At 41.2% G+C, this 19,379-nt stretch overlaps 1 protein-coding gene across 1 annotated transcript in view; it reads left to right on the forward strand.

Moving 5' to 3' along the window:
- SVIL (supervillin) overlaps positions 1–19,379 on the forward strand; it is a gene marked incomplete in the record, with an annotated part of 193,364 nt that overhangs the window by 79,401 nt on the left and 94,584 nt on the right. Inside the window, 2 exon segments of the mRNA XM_073629849.1 lie at positions 1,483–1,693; positions 9,152–9,290. Of these exon segments, the coding sequence (XP_073485950.1) occupies positions 1,483–1,693; positions 9,152–9,290 (350 nt within the window).

Below are 19,379 nucleotides of genomic sequence, written 5' to 3' on the forward strand. Positions count from 1 at the left end.
GCTGTTATGCGAATTCCCTTTCTTCAATGCTGATGACCTGAAATAAGTGTGAATGTAAGGCGTTCTGACTTAATGCTGACTTTCTGGATCTGGCTGATTAAAGTAAGAGATTTAGAAAGTATTGAGGTCAGATTTTTCAGAAGGTTTGCAGAATGGTATTTGTTTTATGACAAATTTAAACATCACAGCACCATGGCGTTAAAGCAGAACATGGGATCCACTTCTGCAGAGTCCATTCTGACACTGATCATCAGCATCTAGGGCTCCTGAACTCAGCCTAACAATCAGCCTTTCTCAACCTTTTTACACCAGCGGAACCCTTTCAAATTTTCATGTCTAATGGAACCCTTATTAAAACTATATTGTTGGGGGCCAATGGGAAGAATGCTACTTGTGTTAGTGGTTGGTAGAAAGAATAAAACCTTCACAGTGGTGGTCAGACTGTCACTGTTACAGAGAGCTAAAAAGATCATTGGTGTCCTGCGGCTGGCTTTGCCAAGTGGCATTGGCCCCAGAACTATACAGGTGGCATTAAATGTGAGGCCAGTAAGCCACAGATCACCCCAAACAAACACTGGTGGAACCAGGATTCCACAGGACCCTGGTTGATATTGCCTGGTATAGATAGTCTACAAGCGTGTTAACTTCTGTTTGTGGAAGAAGTGGATAGCATTACTCATTTTCACTTAGGCATACACAGGTGTCAAAATAGGAGTACTAAGTGGGCTCTCTTCAGTCCCGCTGAGCACTCCTGACCCCAAGGTGAAAAAAGAGGAGGCAGCCAAATGGCAAAATACACCTGGAAGCCCTGACACTGTGCCAAGCTGCTCAACATCACATAAATCTGGACCTACACTTTATGGAGAGCCTCTGACAGCCAATCAAGGCTTTGAGCAAAATTTGTTTTAGATGTTCTTCTACTACCCTGGGAGATTTAAACAATGAGGTCTCCAGCTTTTGTGTGTCTTTCTGCAGGAAGCCTTTTTAGAGAGTAGACATTTCTCAGTGCAACAATTGGGCGACAAATTCTGTGTCTGCTTTTTATACGATATTAATGCAGTATTAGAAGTGATAGATAATCAGCATTTTGGGCAGTGTGATTGATACATTTAAGATGGAATCCCAACCACATGCATTCAGCAGTTTTATATAGAAAATGGAATAGTATGTGATCTTTTGTTAGCATGAACAAAAGATCCGGATACGCGTTTGATAGCACACCTCCTTTTTATGAGAGTCTATGCAAACAAGAGTGGAAACATGATAGACACGTTACCATGTTGTGATTTGAAGCAGAGGTCAGCCGCATATAAAAACACTAGTTTTTAAGGAAACACATGTGTAACCAAAGGGATGAGCTCAGCAAGCAGATTACAGTGAAGGAGGAGGTGAGGCTGGGGAAGGGAAAACGGGGAGGGGGGTTACTAGACTGCAAGCCATGTGATTGCTCACTAATGCTGAGCCTCTCTTCACAATACGCAGAGATTGTCAAGCCGGCCTCTGAAGCTCTTGGCACCAGCACAGCGCAGACACTTTCTCACACTTCAACGGCGGCATCCTACAGACCGCAGGCAGGCGAGCAAGACGAAAGGGAGTTCTGCGAGAGGACGGGCGACATCTCTCCTCCTGCCACCGAAGCCCAATCACCAGAGGATATTGACATCAACGGCAAAAAAATGTCTATTCGTGACAGGTACTGAGATTCCTCTAGATTGTTAACCCTTTAAATGCTTGCAGCAGCATAAAATTACACAGCAGATGTGCTTTCACCCTAATATATGCAGTCTGCAGGCTACAAGTCAAGAGATTGTATTTCTATTAGTGTCTTCATTATTCTAGATGCTTGTGTGTGTCAGATCAGTTTTTAGCGCTGTGGCTGTTGACAGCAGATATCTAGCCACTGCACATCCCTCTGTGCTCCATGGCATTTATTAAGAGCTGTTATCTGTGAAAGGCTACTCTCACACCTTTGTATTTTTCACAAGGAGCAGTTGTAATGCGATGCATTTAAGCAGTTCATGCACGTTTTTCATGCATTACCATTTATCCCCATGGAAGGAGTATTTTGCTGGAAGCCGCACCTAGGATGCAACAAGCATGAAAAACGCATAGGTGTGAACATAGTCCTATTGTAGCTTCATTACTGATCCATTATTATAAGGGCTGTAACATTTCAAGAGGTAGTAAGCCCATTCTAGCAGCACACCTTAATAAATGTAGGTGCAAGCTCAATTTTTTTTTTTCAGCTGCCGTGGCTACCTAGCTACTGGTTGTGCTCCAAGCCTTATCCCACTGTTATGCCAGCCTCCCCGATCCAGTCTTTCTCTAAACTATTGTGTTATGTACACCATTATAACAGCAGACAAATTCCTTGCATGGATTTGCATTCTCTTTACTGTATGTACCTACTAAAGCAGCCAATCTCAACTAGTGTTCCTTTAGGGGTTTCCTTGAGCTGGTGCTGATTGACCTCCCATATATAACGGTGCCTGCATGGTAACAAAGCCAACGCCACTTGGCAGCGGCATGACATCAGAGACATTTTAAGCTGTCTAACAAGGAAGCAATCGGCACATTCTTTCTACTGACCACCAATCTAAGGGGCATTTTTTTTCCCCACTGAATCCATTTTAGCTGGGATTCCCTATGACCTGGAAATAATTTTAGGGTTCCTCTGGGGTATAAAGGTTGAGAGAGGCTGCACTACAGTGTATACATTTCTTGTCAGTCCCCCCATAAATGCTCAGGGGTTGTATGGCAAACCACAATGGTAATCTCTAGATCTAAAAAGATGAAAAAATATTTACTGAAAATTTAAATTGGTTTTTGTGAGTTTACTACAAAGAGGCAGGTCCCTCTTGTCATTGCCGGTCTTTCAACTCTATATGAATTCTGATAACACATTCAACACAGAAGAATAAAGCAAATGAGATGGGTTTATTGTTATTGCATGCTACTCTGTTTGTTTGTGTTGATAACGTTTAGAATGTGGCAAAAGGAACAAGATGTCATCTGAGGAAATCTGATGTCACCCAGTGCATTGTATTGTTTTGTTGGCCGAGCACTTTTACTGTACTTCGAGTCAGAGGAGCAGAGTGCAGGGATGGGTAATGTTGAGTCATATATTCTTCTGTGAGTCAGAGGTTTCTCATTTGTCCAGTGGATGGTTGCAGCACTGTGTACATCTGGTAATGATTTGCTGCACTCGGTAAAACAAGGGATTCCCAATGTGTTCTGTTGTGACGTGAGAGCACTGTGGTATCGAAAACAATGAGTATGCAAAGTGCAGAAACTTTTCAAAGCCAGTTGCATTTATTTACTTAATAGAGGTACTATAGCTCCGTCAATGTACTTAGTGCTTTACATATATATTGTACATTCACTCAGTCCCTGCCCTCAAGGAACTTACTATAAAGTCCCTTACTCACTTTTTTTATATATACACATACTAGGTCCAATTTAGACAGGAGCCAATCAACCTACCACCATGTCTTTGGAGTGTGGGAGGAAACCGGAGTACCTGGAGGAAACCCACGCAGGCACAGTGAGAACTTGCAAACTCCAGGCAGGTTGGGATTTGGACCAGTGACCCTAGTCCTTTTTATCTGAATACAATAATTAAAAACATGATTTTGGTAAACTCCACCCCTTTTGCCTACAATCATGTGGTGATTGTCATTCATTAAAAGAACTAGTTCTTGATTTATGAGGCCACCACTGGACCACAAGGCCATCAATCAAAAGTTTTTCACCAGTCCATGCACCAAAAGCCTATAGCCGCTTTTCTCAAATTTTACTTTGGAAGGAACCCTTAAAATCATTTTGAGATCCCAGAGAACACATACTAAAATTATTCTACTTCATTTCACAGTAAAATGGTATGATCAGTAAGCTTTTAGAAAGTTTTAAATGAATAAAGCATTTGGTGTACCTAGAATATCTGGCACCCGAAGCTTATTTGACAACACTCTGTTGCCCATTGGTTAGTGAAGGAATGCCCGTTTACATTGGTAGTCAGTGGCAAAAAGTCCCTTATGTTGGTGGAGAAATCCCCCTCTAACATGGTGATCAGTGGGGAAAAAAAAGCCCCCTAGCATTGGTGGTCAAGTAGATGTGACCCCTTACACTGGTAGTCGTTATAGTTGGGGGATCAGTTTGTCAATGCTCACTTCTCAAGGAACCCCTAGCACCCTCTGGAGGAAACCTGGGATTGAAAAGAACGCTGGTGGAGAGTCTGTGTCCTATAGAGAAAGAGATGGATATGTACAATTTGAAATGCAGTGAGACTTACAACTGTCCACGTACTTCTGTCATTTCTGCTACTGAGCTTGCGCTGAACAGTCTAGATGTCGCAAGGTAAAATCATCATGAAAAGATGCATTATAAACATGTTTCTTTGGTGCTGACCCTTCTTGCCCTGCTACCCTGATTTTCTGGCATATACAGGTGCATCTCAAAAACCTTGAGTATCAAAGTTCATTTATTTCAGTAATTAAAGTCAAAAAGTGAAACGCTGTATATTTTATATAGATGTGTTACACACAGAGTGATCTATTTCAAGCATTTCTTTTAATTTTTATTATGGAGTACAGCTACTGAAATCCCAACATTTACTATCTGAAAATTAGATTATTACATAAGACCAAAAAAAGGATTTTAATACAGAAATGTTGGCTTACTGAAAAGTATGTCCATATACAGTATAGTATGCACTAGGGTTGTCCCGATACCACTTTAAGACAGAGTTCAAGTACTGATACTTTTTTCAAGTACTTGCCATTACCGATACTTTTTTTTGTCATGTGACCGTTTTCAAAGCACAATACAGACTGATATCTCCTGGCACTGATTAGCACTGATAGGATTAGGTGGCACTGTTAAGCAGCACTGATATGCAGCACTGATGGGTGGCACTGATTTTTTAGCACTAATTAGCACTGATAGGTGCCACTGGTGGGGGCCACTGATAGGCAATTGCTGGTCTGGTATAATAAATTAAATGAATGAGGAGAGGAAAGGAAGGATTTTTAAATGCTATATAGCATTGCAAAATCCTTTCTTTCTGCTCATTATTCATGTCATTTATCATATAGTATATGCTGCGATGCCCGTCTTGGTACACCTTGCACTCGGCCAGAGTAAGCAGCAGCAGACATCTTGTTACACCCAGCCCAAACTATATGGGCTGGGTGTAACAAGATGTCCACTGCTGGCTTACTGCAGCCGAATGCAGGGTGTACCAAGATGGGCGTCGGTATGTTCAACCTCTGATGGGGACACGGAACGTCACTTCCGTTACCGAATGTGACGGCCCCGGACACCAATTCTGACGGGACATGCGGCTGCACCCCTGCCCTGGCCAGCTTGCCTAGTTCCACTGCTGCCAGCCTGTTGAGGACTCTCTCTCCGCCCTCTCCCTACCTGTTGTGAGCAACACCGCCTCATTACCAGGTATCGTATTAAGCATCGGGACCATTTGTGCGAGTACAGGTCCTCACGCAAATGCTTGGTATTGGTACCAATACTAGTATCGGTATCAGGACAACCTTAGTATGCAGTCAGTACTTGGTCAGGACTCCCTTTGCGTGCATTACTTCATCAATGAGGCATGGCATGGAGGCGATCAGCCTGTGGCACTGCTGAGTTTTTATGGAAGCCTGGTGTCTCTGATCTTCCTCTTGACAATACTCCACAGATTCACTATGGGGTTTAGGTCAGGCGAGCTTGCTGGCCAACCAAGCACAGAGATACCATGATCATTACACCAGGTATTGGTACTTTTGGCAGTGTGGGCAGGTGCCAAGTCCTGCTAGAAAATGAAATCAGCATCTCCATAACGCTGGTCAGCAGAGGAAAGCATGAAGTGTTCTAGAATTTCCTAGTTAGAGGGCTATGCTGACTTTGGACTTGATAAAACACAGTGGACCAACACCAGTAGATGACATGGCTCCCCAAATCATCACTGACTGGAAATTTCACACTGGACCTCATACAACTTGGATTCTGTGCCTCTCCACTCTTCCTTCAGACTCCGGCGCTTTGATTACCAAATGAAATGCTAAATTTTCCACAGTCCGTAATGATTTGGGGAGTCATGTCATCTGCTTGTGGTGGTCCACTGTGTTTTACCAAGACCAAAGACAGCGCAGCCCTCTACCAGTAAATTCTAGAGCACTTCACGCTTCCCTCTGCTGACCAGCTTTATGGAGATGGTGATTTCATTTTTCAGCAGGATTTGGCACCTACCCCCACTGCCAAAAGTACCAATACCTGGTTTAATGATCATGGTGTCACTGTGCTTGATTGGTCAGCAAACTTGCCTGACCTAAACCCCATAGAGAATCTGTAGGGCAGTGATGGCGAACCTTGGCACCCTAGATGTTTTGGAACTACATTTCCCATGTTGCTCATGCACGCTGCAGTGTAGTTGAGCATCATGGGAAATGTAGTTCTAAAACATCTGGGGTACCAAGGTTCGCCATCACTGCTGTAGGGTATTGTCAAGAGGAAGATCAGAGACACCAGACCCAACAATGCAGATGAGCTAAAGGCCACTATCAAAGAAACCTGGGCTTCCATAACACCTCAGCCGTGCCACAGGCTGAACGCCTCCATGCTACGCCGCATTGATAAAGTAATTCATGCAAAAGGAGCTCCGACCAAGTATTGAGTGCATACTATACTGGACATGGACATACTTTTCAGTAAGCATTTCTGTATTAAGTCCCTTTTTTTTTTTTTTTTATTTTTTTTTTTTTTTTTTTAATTGTTGTGTAATAATAAAATTTTCTGAGATACTGAATTTTGGGTTTTCACTACCTGTAAGCCATAATCATCAAAATTAAAAGAAAGAAATGCTTGAAATAGATCACTCTGTGTGTAAAACATCTATATAAAATGAGTTTCACTTTTTAATTTGAATTACTGAAGCAAATGAACTTTTTGATGATCTAATTTTATGAGATGCACCAATATGTATAATACAGTTCTGATTGAAAGCTCAATTCTGATTGGGTTTTACTGCACATTGTTCTGTGCCTTCAGGCTCCATTCAGACTTGTAGGACTCCAAAGTTGCACAACTTTGGGCTGCAGCTTAGGCTTTGATCAATGATAATGGACAACTGTTGCACTGTATAACATTCAGGTGTGACTTTCATGCAACTTTTGAGGGTTAACGTTGAAGTCTATGGCCCTCAAGTCGCTGCAACTTTAAGTTGTACATCAATGAATGGTAATCAATTGGATAATATGAGGAACGACTTGTCATGCGACTTTGTCCAACGTTGCATGACAAGTCGCACGAGTGTGAATGGAGCCTAAAAACTATATGAAAACATGTCATCCCTGTAAACCTTATCAGGTTGTGCAGAATTTGTTTATAGGACTACAGGGCTGGGATGTCAACCAATGACATGGACATCTCTAGACTGGAAAATTTAAGAGTAAGACCACTATTACGATTTTGAAGTAATGTAATTGTTAGTGTTTTCTTGTATTCTTGGTTACCAATATGTCTTGTGTGTTGTGTATAGCATTTGCTTTTATAGTTTTCATAGTATTCAGTCAAATGTGGTAGCATGCATGATTGCCTATCTCTCGCATAGTAATGAATAAAGGCCACTAGCCATTTAGTGAATGTGCCTTGCAATATTTTTTTAGCCTTTTCTGCTGCTGTTAGTGGAAGCACACGTTCCCTGGTTCCAAATAAAATTGTCTACTGGCTCCTGGATGAATTCCTCTATAGCGCATCAAGAGCTAAGACGGAATAATGTCCTCCAACTGTGGTCAGTTGACCCCCTGCCCTTGGTATGTTGGCTATCAGCATTACAAGCTTATGCTCAAGGTGAAGATTTCAGAGCCAACAACTAGTAATAATCCAAAAGTGTCCTTACATACCTCTTAACCCTATCCATTTGCTGTGTAATTTGAATGTGCAACATCTATTTAGATCTACGAATAACTATTTGGTAGTAACCCTATCTAAACAATCCACTCAATCCGGCCAGCTAGACTCTCGTGCTACATAATTGTTGGCACATCTAAAATAGATTGTGCAATCAGACTGGAAGGTGCACAGGCAGCTTAAAGTAGATCTATAGCCAAAAACGTGTGGTTTTTTTTTTTCCCCCATCTGTATACCATTGGGGAGATTTCGCTTAATTTCCTGTCCCATAGCCAAACAAAGTGAGAGGAAATTCCTGTTTCTGGGACACGTCGCAGGTTTCAGAAGACACTGGGACCATTCACAATGCACAGTGGGCACCTGGCTGTGAAGCTGCAAGTTGTCACAGGCTGGTGCCCACAGTTAAGATGCCAGGGCCAAGTATCAAAGAAGGTTTTCAGCACCCCCTAGGGCAGGGATATGCAATTAACGGACCTCCAGCTGTTGCAGAACTACAAGTCCCATGAGGCATAGCAAGATTCTGACAGCCACAGGCATGACACCCAGAGGCAGAGCATGATGGGACTTGTAGTTTTGCAGCAGCTGGAGGCCCACTAATTGCATATCCTTGCCCTAGGGTGAGCACAGCGCTGGATCCTGGTACAGATAATTGTCCCTTTTAATAAAAGTCAGTAGCTACAGTTTTTGTAGTTGCAGACTTCACTTTTAGAAAACCGACTGGAGCTCTAATGGCACCCCTGTGCATCTGCCAAAGAGCAGCGTGTTTCTGTGCGTGTCATGAAAGCATGCAATTTTGCACGCATTCATGACACACACACAGATGTGAACCAAGCCTAAGATTTGATGGGCTCTCCACTTAAATTCTATCCAGCAGTATGCTGCCCCTTATCAATGAATGCAGACTTGCACAGGTTGTGGAATGTTATTTATAGTTTTTAGTAGATCTAAACTTCTGCAGCTTAAATAGAAATCACAAGTGATCTGACATTCTATAAGTTTACTATTGATATTTATTCTGACCGGAGTTCTCCTTTATCATCTACTCAGACGTTACTGGCAGTGCTTGAATCAGCACTTTGTGTATATTCTTTCTGTTCAGATATCAGAAAGCAAATGGCATCCCTTGTTAGCTTTTTATGACGCCAGTGTCCTAGAAAGTGCATTGAAAGGTTCTGCCGGGTCTCTGTGGACAGCATGACTTGTGTGGAATGTCTCACAAACAATGTGGCATATTATTCCTTCTTAGGCTGGCGCTACTGAAGAAAAGCGGGGAGGAAGACTGGAAGAACAGGCTTAACAAAAAGCAGGAGTACACCAAAGTGTCTGTCGTAGAGCGCAGCTCACGTGCCCAGCTGCAGGAAATTGAGCAGTCGCTGACAAAGAAGGTAATAAGAGCCATGTTAGGAATAAACTGTCCGACTTGTCCCAGCACTTTGATATCTTGCAGTCTTGCTTTATCCTCGCTTATTGCCACTGAGAGCTATAGAACAAGATCCATCCTTCTCACAGGCTCAGTAATGATCGGCACGCAGCTGCTGAGGGATCATTGTACTGAATGTTAACCTACTTCAGTGCGTGAACTGACAATTCAGTGCAAGAAACCATGATCATGTTCATAAGGCGATACCCAATAACAAGCAGCGCCAAACCAAATCATCTGATATGACCGCAGTTTGCACAGTTCCCGCAGTTTGCACACCATCATTGCTTTTTATATGGCCAAATTAGAGTCTCTAAAGCCGAAACAGTTTTCTCTTTCCATTTCATTTGAGTAGGAAGGAGTTAGAACACCTCTCAGGTTTTTATTGCTGTCTGTGTCCCCTCTATTTGTCTTGAGGACTGTCACCATGATTTTTAAAAATGTTGCATTGTCACGTGAACAGACATGGAAGGGAACTCTTCTGATTGGGACCTATTCCTCTTGTGTCTCCAGGACAGGAAGTGAAAATAAATCTCCTCAATGGGACTTGGATAGCAGTGGTTTTAACTAGCGTTGCACCGATTATCGGTACTGAGTATTTTCACGAGTACTCGTGAACATGATCCAATACCCGAAACCGATGCTTTTGCGGTGCTATATGCAATAAATGAATGGGCTCAAATCTTACTGCAAAGAATCGCATGCGATTTAAACAGGACCCGCGCCGCTCCGGAGTGAACCGAGGCTTGTCATAGTGTTTTCAGCCTAGGTTCACATAGGAGCGGGAAACCGCATGCGATTGGGACAGGACTGCATTCCTTTTCAAATCACATGCGATTCTTTGCAGTAAGATTTGAGCCCATTCATTTTGTATGGGCTCAAATTGCGCTGCAAAGGTAAAAAAAAGGTATCCGTGCATCCCTAGTTTTAACCCTTCTCTACTGTTTACTAAATTGGGGGGGGGGCTCTTTGGATACACTTTAAGCAAGCCTTTGTATTTGCTGAATAATGTTTTGCTTTAAAGGGGTTGTAAAGGTAAAAATTTTTTCACCTTAATGCATTCTATGCATTAAGGTGAAAAAACTTTTGACAATACCGCCGCCCCCAGCCCCCCCGTTTTACTTACCTGACGCCTCGAATCTTCGCTGCTCGTTTTCGTCATCTTCATTGCAGCTCAGCCTGGTCGCTGATTGGCTGCAGTGGATGGATTGAAAGCAGCGCAGCCATTGGCTCGCGCTGCTGTCAATCACATCCGATGACGTGGCGCGCCGGGGGGGCGGGGCCGAGTGATACAGCGAGCGGCTATAGCCGCCGGCTGTATCACGGGAGCGCGCCCGCAAGCACTCACCACCATGCGGGAGCTCGCATTAAGGTGGTTAATGCTTGCAGGGAGGAGCTGAAACAGCCGCCGAGGGACCCCAGAAGACCAGGTTCGGGGCCACTCTGTGCAGAACGAGCTGCACAGTGAAGGTAAGTATAACATGTTTGTTATTTTTAAAAAAAAAAATAATTACCTTTACAACCCCTTTAAAGTAGCAAAACCCAACTACTCTTAAAATTTTTCTCTCCTCCTTCTTTCTAACACCTATTCAGTCTAACCTGTGTAGGGAAGATCTGTGAATGTAACCTATTTCTAGGATGCTCCAGTCGTGTGATCCGGCTCTGTGGCCAGTGGTGTGCTGCAGGGGAGAGGAGGGAACACCAACCATGGATGGGCCATAGGAGCCTATGGGTGATGTCACCACTCCCAAGCATTATTAGCTGTTGTCCAGCGCTCCCTTCTGTCCCCTACATCTGGCACTGGCTGACACAGGGGTGATCACATGTGAATGGTCTGAAAATAGGTAAATTATATGCATCTTTCTTGCACAGGTGAGTCAGAATGGGTGTTGGGAGCAGGGAGAGGGGGTATTTTAAAGTGCAGTTAGGTTCTGCCAGCAATTCTACTTTAAGACCGTTTTTTGCAAAAAAGGCTAATATTGGCTATATGTAAACAAGTGTATACAGGCAAAGTCTTTTGTTTTTTGCATGACAGGTCTGTTATATCTGTGCTTCACACAAGGCATTTTTAAAGCATTACATTGCTTTTGCAGAGCCATAACCCCAATCCATGGTAAGCACTGTTGTGGGCCCCTGCAGCACAGGACCGGTTGTTCTAGTTTTCTGAGTCCCCTCTGTCATGTAATGGTTTAGGACTTTCAAGTTATGTGATATCAAGTGATTTATTTTGTCTGCAAACCTGTCATTTGACAAATATAGAGGCTGCACCTGTTAAACACCTCTTCTGAAAAGTGCTAGTTTTCTGGCTGTAATGCCAATCTTGCTTCTGTGTTTTCAAAGTCATTGGCCCATAATATGTATACAATTTAGGAGGTGAAATTTTCTTTGCTGCATAGCCGTTCTGGGTCAGTGCCTCATTAATATTGAAACCAGGGGATCAGGCCATGAAACCAGCTTTTTTAGAAGGTCAGAACTGGCAGCCAAGCTATTTTTCTCTTATGACCATTGTTATCATATTTGCTTATTATTGGCACATAGTTGCTCTTTTACTTCAGGTTCACTTTAAAGTACCTGCATTTAACATTAGGTTGTCCAGAATGTCATCTCTCTTTGCAGGCCACTCAATGGGGTAGATCTAACGAAGTCCAATAGACTGTGCACTTTGCAAGTGCAGTTTCACTCATTATCACCAGAGTTTAGTAAATGTGGTAAAAATTCACTTTGTAATGAATACCCGATCAGGTGCAAGAAAGATTTTAAAAAAATGCATTTTTTGTTTGCTCGTGATGGATATCAGCAGAGCTTCACCACGTTTACTAAGCTCTGGGGAAAATTGGCGCATCCGCACTTGCAACGTGCACAGTCTGTTTGCCTTTAGTAAACCCAGCCCATTATGTCTCATGTTAGCTATTCTCAGCTGTTCAGTGTTTGGGCTGCCCTGAATTGCACTGCTTGCTGTAATCTGACTATGAACCAGACTTCCTGATCAAGAATCTGGCCGCTTCCGAACTTTTGGCCCATTGCTATGAACAGTGGTCTCACTGGGCAGAATTGTGGTGCAGAAGGAGCGGAGCCTGGTTTTCAAGCAGAAATCTTGCTTAATATTTGAATATCATACTACCCTACAATTTGAAACTTCCCATGCATTGATGGGGTAAATTGACATGAAGGGTGCAAACCTAAAATCAAAAACTTTAATATATTTAGCAGTCTTTTGTTGTAGTAGCTGCATTAATTTTGCGTTTTTTTAAAAATAAATTTCCTTGTTATGCTGCAGGTAGCATACTTCAAGTCCCTTCATATCTACACTCACTTCTCCACTTGAATTATGGAGACAGCCATGGTTTGCCCTAATGCCTGGTACACAGTCTTTTTTTTTTTTTTTTTTTTTTTTTTTTTTATTCAGCCCAGGATGAACAAAAAAAAGAGGAGCTCGCTGTACTAACTGAGATGTTAGTTCAGTGATCTCACCACTGTGCTATTGTGTTCTGACAGGGGGATTGCCCCCCAGAACACGCCGGTCTGCGTTTGCTGGCTGCAAGCACTGATAGGATACCAATCGGCTGGTGGTTTTCCAGCCTGCCCGCTCGACAGAAGCTAGATGTTAGGCCGACTTTTGTCGGAAAGGCTGCTGTACACACTGGCTGAATGTTGGCCAGCTTCTGCTGCCCATGTGTACCAGCCGCAAGACATGACTTCAAACATATCTGCCTGTGATCAGCTCTATTACTTAGTGGATTGATTGGAAAGAGAATATTTTTTTTTCTGTGATAGACCAAACTGGGACAGAGGCTTTTGGCGGGGACTAGGGGCAAGCCTCCTACCCACTGATTATGGCCCATGGAGGAGACTAGGGATTTTGTCTGCTCTCTCAATGGGATCAGAGGCTGAAATTAGCACTTTACTATGCTCTGACCGAAAGAAGTAGTCAAAATACCCAGTCTCCTCCATGGGCCATAATCAGTGGGTAGGAGGCTTGCCCCGGATACCCTCCAAAAGGCTCTGTTCCAGTTTCCAGGTCAACTCACAGAAGCTAACCAGGACACGCCTTTTCTGGCAAGGTCTACGTTTTAGTTTCTGTCCTTGCCAAGAATGTTTTTTAGGCTGAGAAAAAAAAAAAAAAAACGAATGTAGCCACTACGTCTAATGGCCATTAAGCTGCAGTATATACATTTTTGTTTTTGGGTTTAGATACTTTAATCCTAAAGGATAAGTTTACCTTTTCAAAAAAAATTTAATTTGCATGTTTTGGCAGGTAACAAAGTGCATTCATTTATTTATTTTTTATAGCAGATCATGGGTGCTATGCAGGGCTCTTGCATACTGTGTAAGCTGTTTGCTTGTACCTCTTGCAAGCATTCAGTTACACACTGACAGGAACTTGCAATGAACTACCACAGCACTCAACAGCACCGTGGTAGTTCATTGAGAACTACAACCTGACAGCCCCAAAGGCCATCGGTAGTTGTAGTTTCCCATTCACAGAACACTGTGAATGAGTGACACGTCTGGGTGGGCGGTGCCCCCACACTGCCACATCTTTTTTGAATTGTGGCAGCAGACACAGGGAGAAAATCCCCATTATGCTGTTACAGTGGGATCAAAGGAGAGCGGGGGCAGCACTAACATGTTAAGTTACACCCTGTATACGGGTGTAATATTAGAAAAGGTGAACTTCTCCTTTTAAGGGCTCATTCACACCAGCTGCTGCATTGCAGCACAGCGGTTGGTGTGCGGTGCGATCCAGCTAAGATGAGCGCAGTGGTGATGTGCTATGCTCAGGGGATCACACTGTTTCCTTTTTTTTTCTTTTTTTTTTTACTTGAGATTTCACACAGACGTCTCATAAAGTTCATTTGCCAGGCAGTGCAAGGCAGTGGATTGGCTTGCACTGCGCTGTTTAAAAAAAAAAAAAAAAAAAGTTTTCTCAGAGCACCGTGTCTGCACACCACCACAACGCAGTTCAGTGAACTGGGCACATAGGAGTCAAGACATTTTGCCTTGTCCTTGTAGTGGGACTGCCCTGGAATAGCTGCCCAACGCAGTCCCACTGCATCTGATGTAAATATACCTTAAGGAAAAGTTTGGCTCTTTTTGTGCTGTACTTCTAGTATGCTGTTATGTGGATTGGCTCTGTTTTCTGACCTGTGTCATATTTTCTTGGTTGTGGAGTACTTGCCACTCACTACATTAAACCTGTCATAGGAGAAATACTTTTCTGGCTTTCTTCAGCCGTTACCATTTCCATCGCTGTCATGCTAACCCACTGGCTTCCTGAGTAAGTCCGCAACCCTGAACAAGTATGCCAGCTGGGAGTTTGGCTTCACAAGCTGCATACTTCTTCCATAGCAGGGACTTGGTAGAAAAGCCAAAGAATCTACATGACAGCCACATGATGATTTGCCCAAGGGGGTTATGAATTACACCAGAGTCGTCTGTCATGACCGGTTGCTTTAAAGTAGAAATAGCTATAACTACCTGTTATTGTCTACTGTTTAAAGATGATGAGTCCAATGTGCCACCTTAAATCTGAGAGACTCCCGTGATGAAAAATCACAAACAGAATTTGCAGTTCAGCCCACATTCACAAATGGAAAGATTGTGGTGTCACACTTCTGCAATGGGTTAGGGATGGCATTGACCTTTTTAATAATTTGGTGAGGAAAATTTAGTGACCAGTATTAACCATGTCTCTGTGACCTAGGTACCTTAAATGGCTGAATGGTAGTTTGTTTTTTTGTTTTCTTTTTTTTTTTTTTCTTTTTAGGAGTAGGTGCACTTCGCTACTCAAAGCAGAGTATTGTTTAATAAGCCCTTTTGTTGGCTTAATTTAGTTTATTATAAAGCAAAGTAACTGAAAAAAAAAACATAGATTCTGTTGACTGCTACAAGTACTTGATGCTTATTCTTTTGTAGTCTACAGCAATTTTCTTTTTTTTTTTTTTTTTTTGCTGTCATGGCATATTACAAAGTAATGTCACTGGCGATTCGGCATGTCGCATGGAAAAACAATTTATTACAAGCTGCATATGTGATTTCCTGCTGTCTCGAAGACTGATGTGGAAGGAAATAGTTGGTACAAAAACATTTGGCTTTGGAGATAAATGGGCACATGGTATTGTGCACTGGAGTCTAACTTCTTTGTTGGGAGTCTTTAATCAGTGAATAATACAGCGGTTTAACACTTACCCCCTTTGCATGCTGATGCATAATTTAAAATTGGCATGTATAGAAGTAATTTCACATTTAGGTTCCATTAAACTGCCCACATTGCTTTCATTAGGCAGAATTTATTGCAGAATCCATAGGCTATGGCGTATCTAAAACTAAGCTACATTTACAGATGGGGACACTTACAGTTGATTGAAACATTGCTTAAGCCTGGATTCACACCAGTGCGACTTGTCAGGAGACTTGACAGTTCCGTTTCTGACAATGGAACCGTTCATATTGCCACGACCCATGTCGCAGGAGTTTAAAAAAAAAAAAAAAAAAAGTTCCCGCACTATTTCTGTACAATTTCATGTGCGACTTGCATTGACATTTGCGTAAATGAAGTCGCACTGATGTCAGTAAGCGGCACATGAAATCGCACTGATGCCGCACTGCTGTGAACCAGGGCTCATTCATCTTAAAAAGACATGAAATTTTAAAGCAATCGTCTCATGCTTGCCTGCATACTCTCTTGGTATTTCATAGAATGAAGAATAAAATGTGTGAAAAGAGAAAAATTGTATACAAAACTTTCTGTAGTGGCCTGGACAGATTTGTTGGTATGCCTAGAAAAAATAATTTGATCATAATGATATTTCAAGCAAATGGATTTCTGTAATCAAGATCACATGTTTTCAATCATGTGTCAGCCTATTTCAGTGAGAAAAAAGTATGGTATAGTGTGCACCACACTGAACATGAACCAAAGAACGCAAATGAGAGAATTGTCTAAGGGACCAGAAAGGAAAATTGACCAGCATGTCAAATGTAAAGGCTTAAAGATAATCTCCAAGAAGCTTAATATTCCTTTGACAAACATTTTATATAGAATGTAGTACATAACACAGGCAGACTTTTAGTGTACCCAACTAGACATGTATAGTAAAATCAATTCACTTTTTTTTTTTTTCACTTAAATTTATTGCTCAGTGTAGAGTCTTAATACATCCTAACTTGCCTCAATAGTCAATGTTGTGCACAACCCACACATCTGCTTTTAAAGTACTCAAATGCATTATAAGCGGCAACCAAATAATTTATGATGCCGTCACTAAGCATAATCGTTCAGGTGAAAGGATTGGAGACTTGACCGGAACTGAATTCTGCTTCTTCAGGAGTATAAACCATGGCAATTATTATGCATGCAGTTTGTACTGGACCATTATATTATTATACAGGATTTATATAGCGCCAACAGTTTATGCAGCGCTTTACAATATAAAAGGGAGACAATACAGTTATAATACAATAAAATACAAAAGGATTAAAAGGGCCCTCAGAAGAGCTTACAATCTAATAGGGTGGGGGGCCATAATGACTAAAAACATATTAAACAAGTAAAGCAGAGTGCTTGGGTCAATGGAACACACATCTCCCCTCTCCTCCTCCTCCCCCCCCCCCCCCCCCCCCCGCACAAATTTCCCCCTACCTCTGTAAGATTAGGAAGGGGATATCGCCGCTCCAGGTAGGTCAGACAAAGATGGAAAACCTCTCCTCCAGTTTAGAAGCCCAGGTGCTGGCAATGCATATATAGCAATCGACATCGGAAGAAGTTCTGGACAGCCGCATTCCAAAAAAGTTTTTGCCTTTTTATTAAAAAAATCATCAAAAATACATGACACAGCAGAGCGGACAAAAGAGCTTTACGCGTTTCACACTACAAAAAGTGCTTAATCATAGCTAGCAATCACAAGAATCAAAAGTGAAATAAATACTATTTGTTACAACCCATGTGACTTCATAATTAGTGGATTGATCAGTCAATTGACGTGCCAGTTAAGTACTGCGAGACACCTGAAGTTTCAACAAATGCTGTGAATAAAATAAGACCTTTTTAATATGTGATTGAGAAAAGTGCAACTAACATACAAACAATATGTGTATAAATATATGTGGAAATACAAAGTGAACATAAAGTGATGTGTAAAAGAATATTAATATTAGAATATGTAAAGTAAAAAATGAATGAATAGATGAAATTGTATGTTTATATATGAGTGAACCAATTATAAGACTCATAAGTGCTAAGTGAAAAATGAATGATAAAAATATAGAAATGATAAAGGAATAAGGAATGCTATGTAAAAAATATATAGACTAAATGTGTTAATGAACGAAGTCTGATGAATGTTAAATAATATGTAAGATAAAATAAGATAATAGTGATCTAGATATAGTGTAGCGATATTGGTAAATAAAATAATGGAATGATGGCAGTGATATCAGTGATGGCAACATTGTAGATGTTCATGACAACAGTAAATGAATGAGTAATAAATGTGGCTAATGAACAAATCGGTCAGAGTACTCATTGAAACAGCAATACACTGACCAATATATATGCACTGTCGAAACAAACCCTTACTAGATCGATACATATAAATATAAAGGCAAACACTATGTAAAATTGACACTTATTATACTTAATGCCATGGCTCACATGAACACCTCCCTCTGTTAGTGCATGCAAGCGCTAGATATACAAGATAAAAAATAAGATAATAATGGTCTAGATATAGTGTAGCGATATTGGCAAATAAAATAATGGAATGATGGCAGTGATATCAGTGATAGCAACATTGTAAATGTTCATAGTGTTGTGTAGATGACAACAGTAAATGAATGAGTAATAAATGTAGCAAATGAACAAATCGGTCAGAGCACTCATTGAAGCATCAATACACTGACCAATATATATGCACTGTCGAAACAAACCATTTCTAGATCTTTAAATATAAAGGCAAATACTATTAAGTATAATAAGTGTCAATTTTACATAGTGTTTGCCTTTATATTTACTATGAACATTTACAATGTTGCTATCACTGCCATTATTTTATTTGCCAATATCGCCAATATATATCTAGATCATTATTATCTTGCTTTATCTTGTATATCTAGCGCTTGCATGCATTAACAGAAGGAGGCGTCCATGTGAGGATATGAGGTGATTAGAACTTTTTTACATATTTAACATTCATCAGACTTAGTTCGTTAACACATTTAGTCTATATTTTTTACATGGCATTCCTTATTCCTTTATCATTTCTTTATTTTTATTTTTATTATTCATTTTTCACTTAGCACTTATGAGTCTTATAATTGGTTCACTTATATATAAACATACAATTTCATCCATTCATTTTTTACTTTACATATTCTAATATCAATATTCTTTTATGCATCACTTTATATTCGCTTTTTATTTATTTCCACATATATTTATACAAATATTGTTTGCACATTGTTCTACTTAGTTGCACTTTTTTCAATCACATAATAAAGGTCTTATTTTATTCACAGCATTTGTTGTAATTCAGGTGTCTCACGGTACTTAATTGGCACGTCAATTGACTGATCAATCCACTAATTATGAAGTCACATGGATTGTAACAAATAGTATTTATTTCACTTTTGATTCTTGTGATTACTAGCTATGATTAAGCACTTTTTGTAGTGTGAAATGCGTAAGCTCTTTTGTCTGCTCTGCTGTGGCATGTATTTTTGATATTTTTTGAATAAAAGGCAAAAACTTTTTTTGAGTGCGGCTGTCCAGAACTTCTTCCGATGTTGACCTCTGTAAGATCTGGCGCTCAAAGTGGGTGAAAAATCTTTCTGGCCTTCCTTTTGCTGTGTCATATGGCATAACAAAGCCAAGGAGGTAGCCTAAGGGCTCATTTAGACTTTCAGTTGTGGACCATGGACAGGGGCGTTCACATAATCACTACTGTTGCGTTTGCCAGGCAGTACTTCCACTGAGTGCAACCCATTCAAGTAAATGGGGCCTCGCCACAAACTCCCTGCAACCCATGCATTCCAGCACATTGGTGCGACACCTACA

Source organism: Aquarana catesbeiana, linkage group LG05, assembly GCF_042186555.1.
Source record: "Aquarana catesbeiana isolate 2022-GZ linkage group LG05, ASM4218655v1, whole genome shotgun sequence".
NCBI lineage: Eukaryota > Metazoa > Chordata > Amphibia > Anura > Ranidae > Aquarana > Aquarana catesbeiana.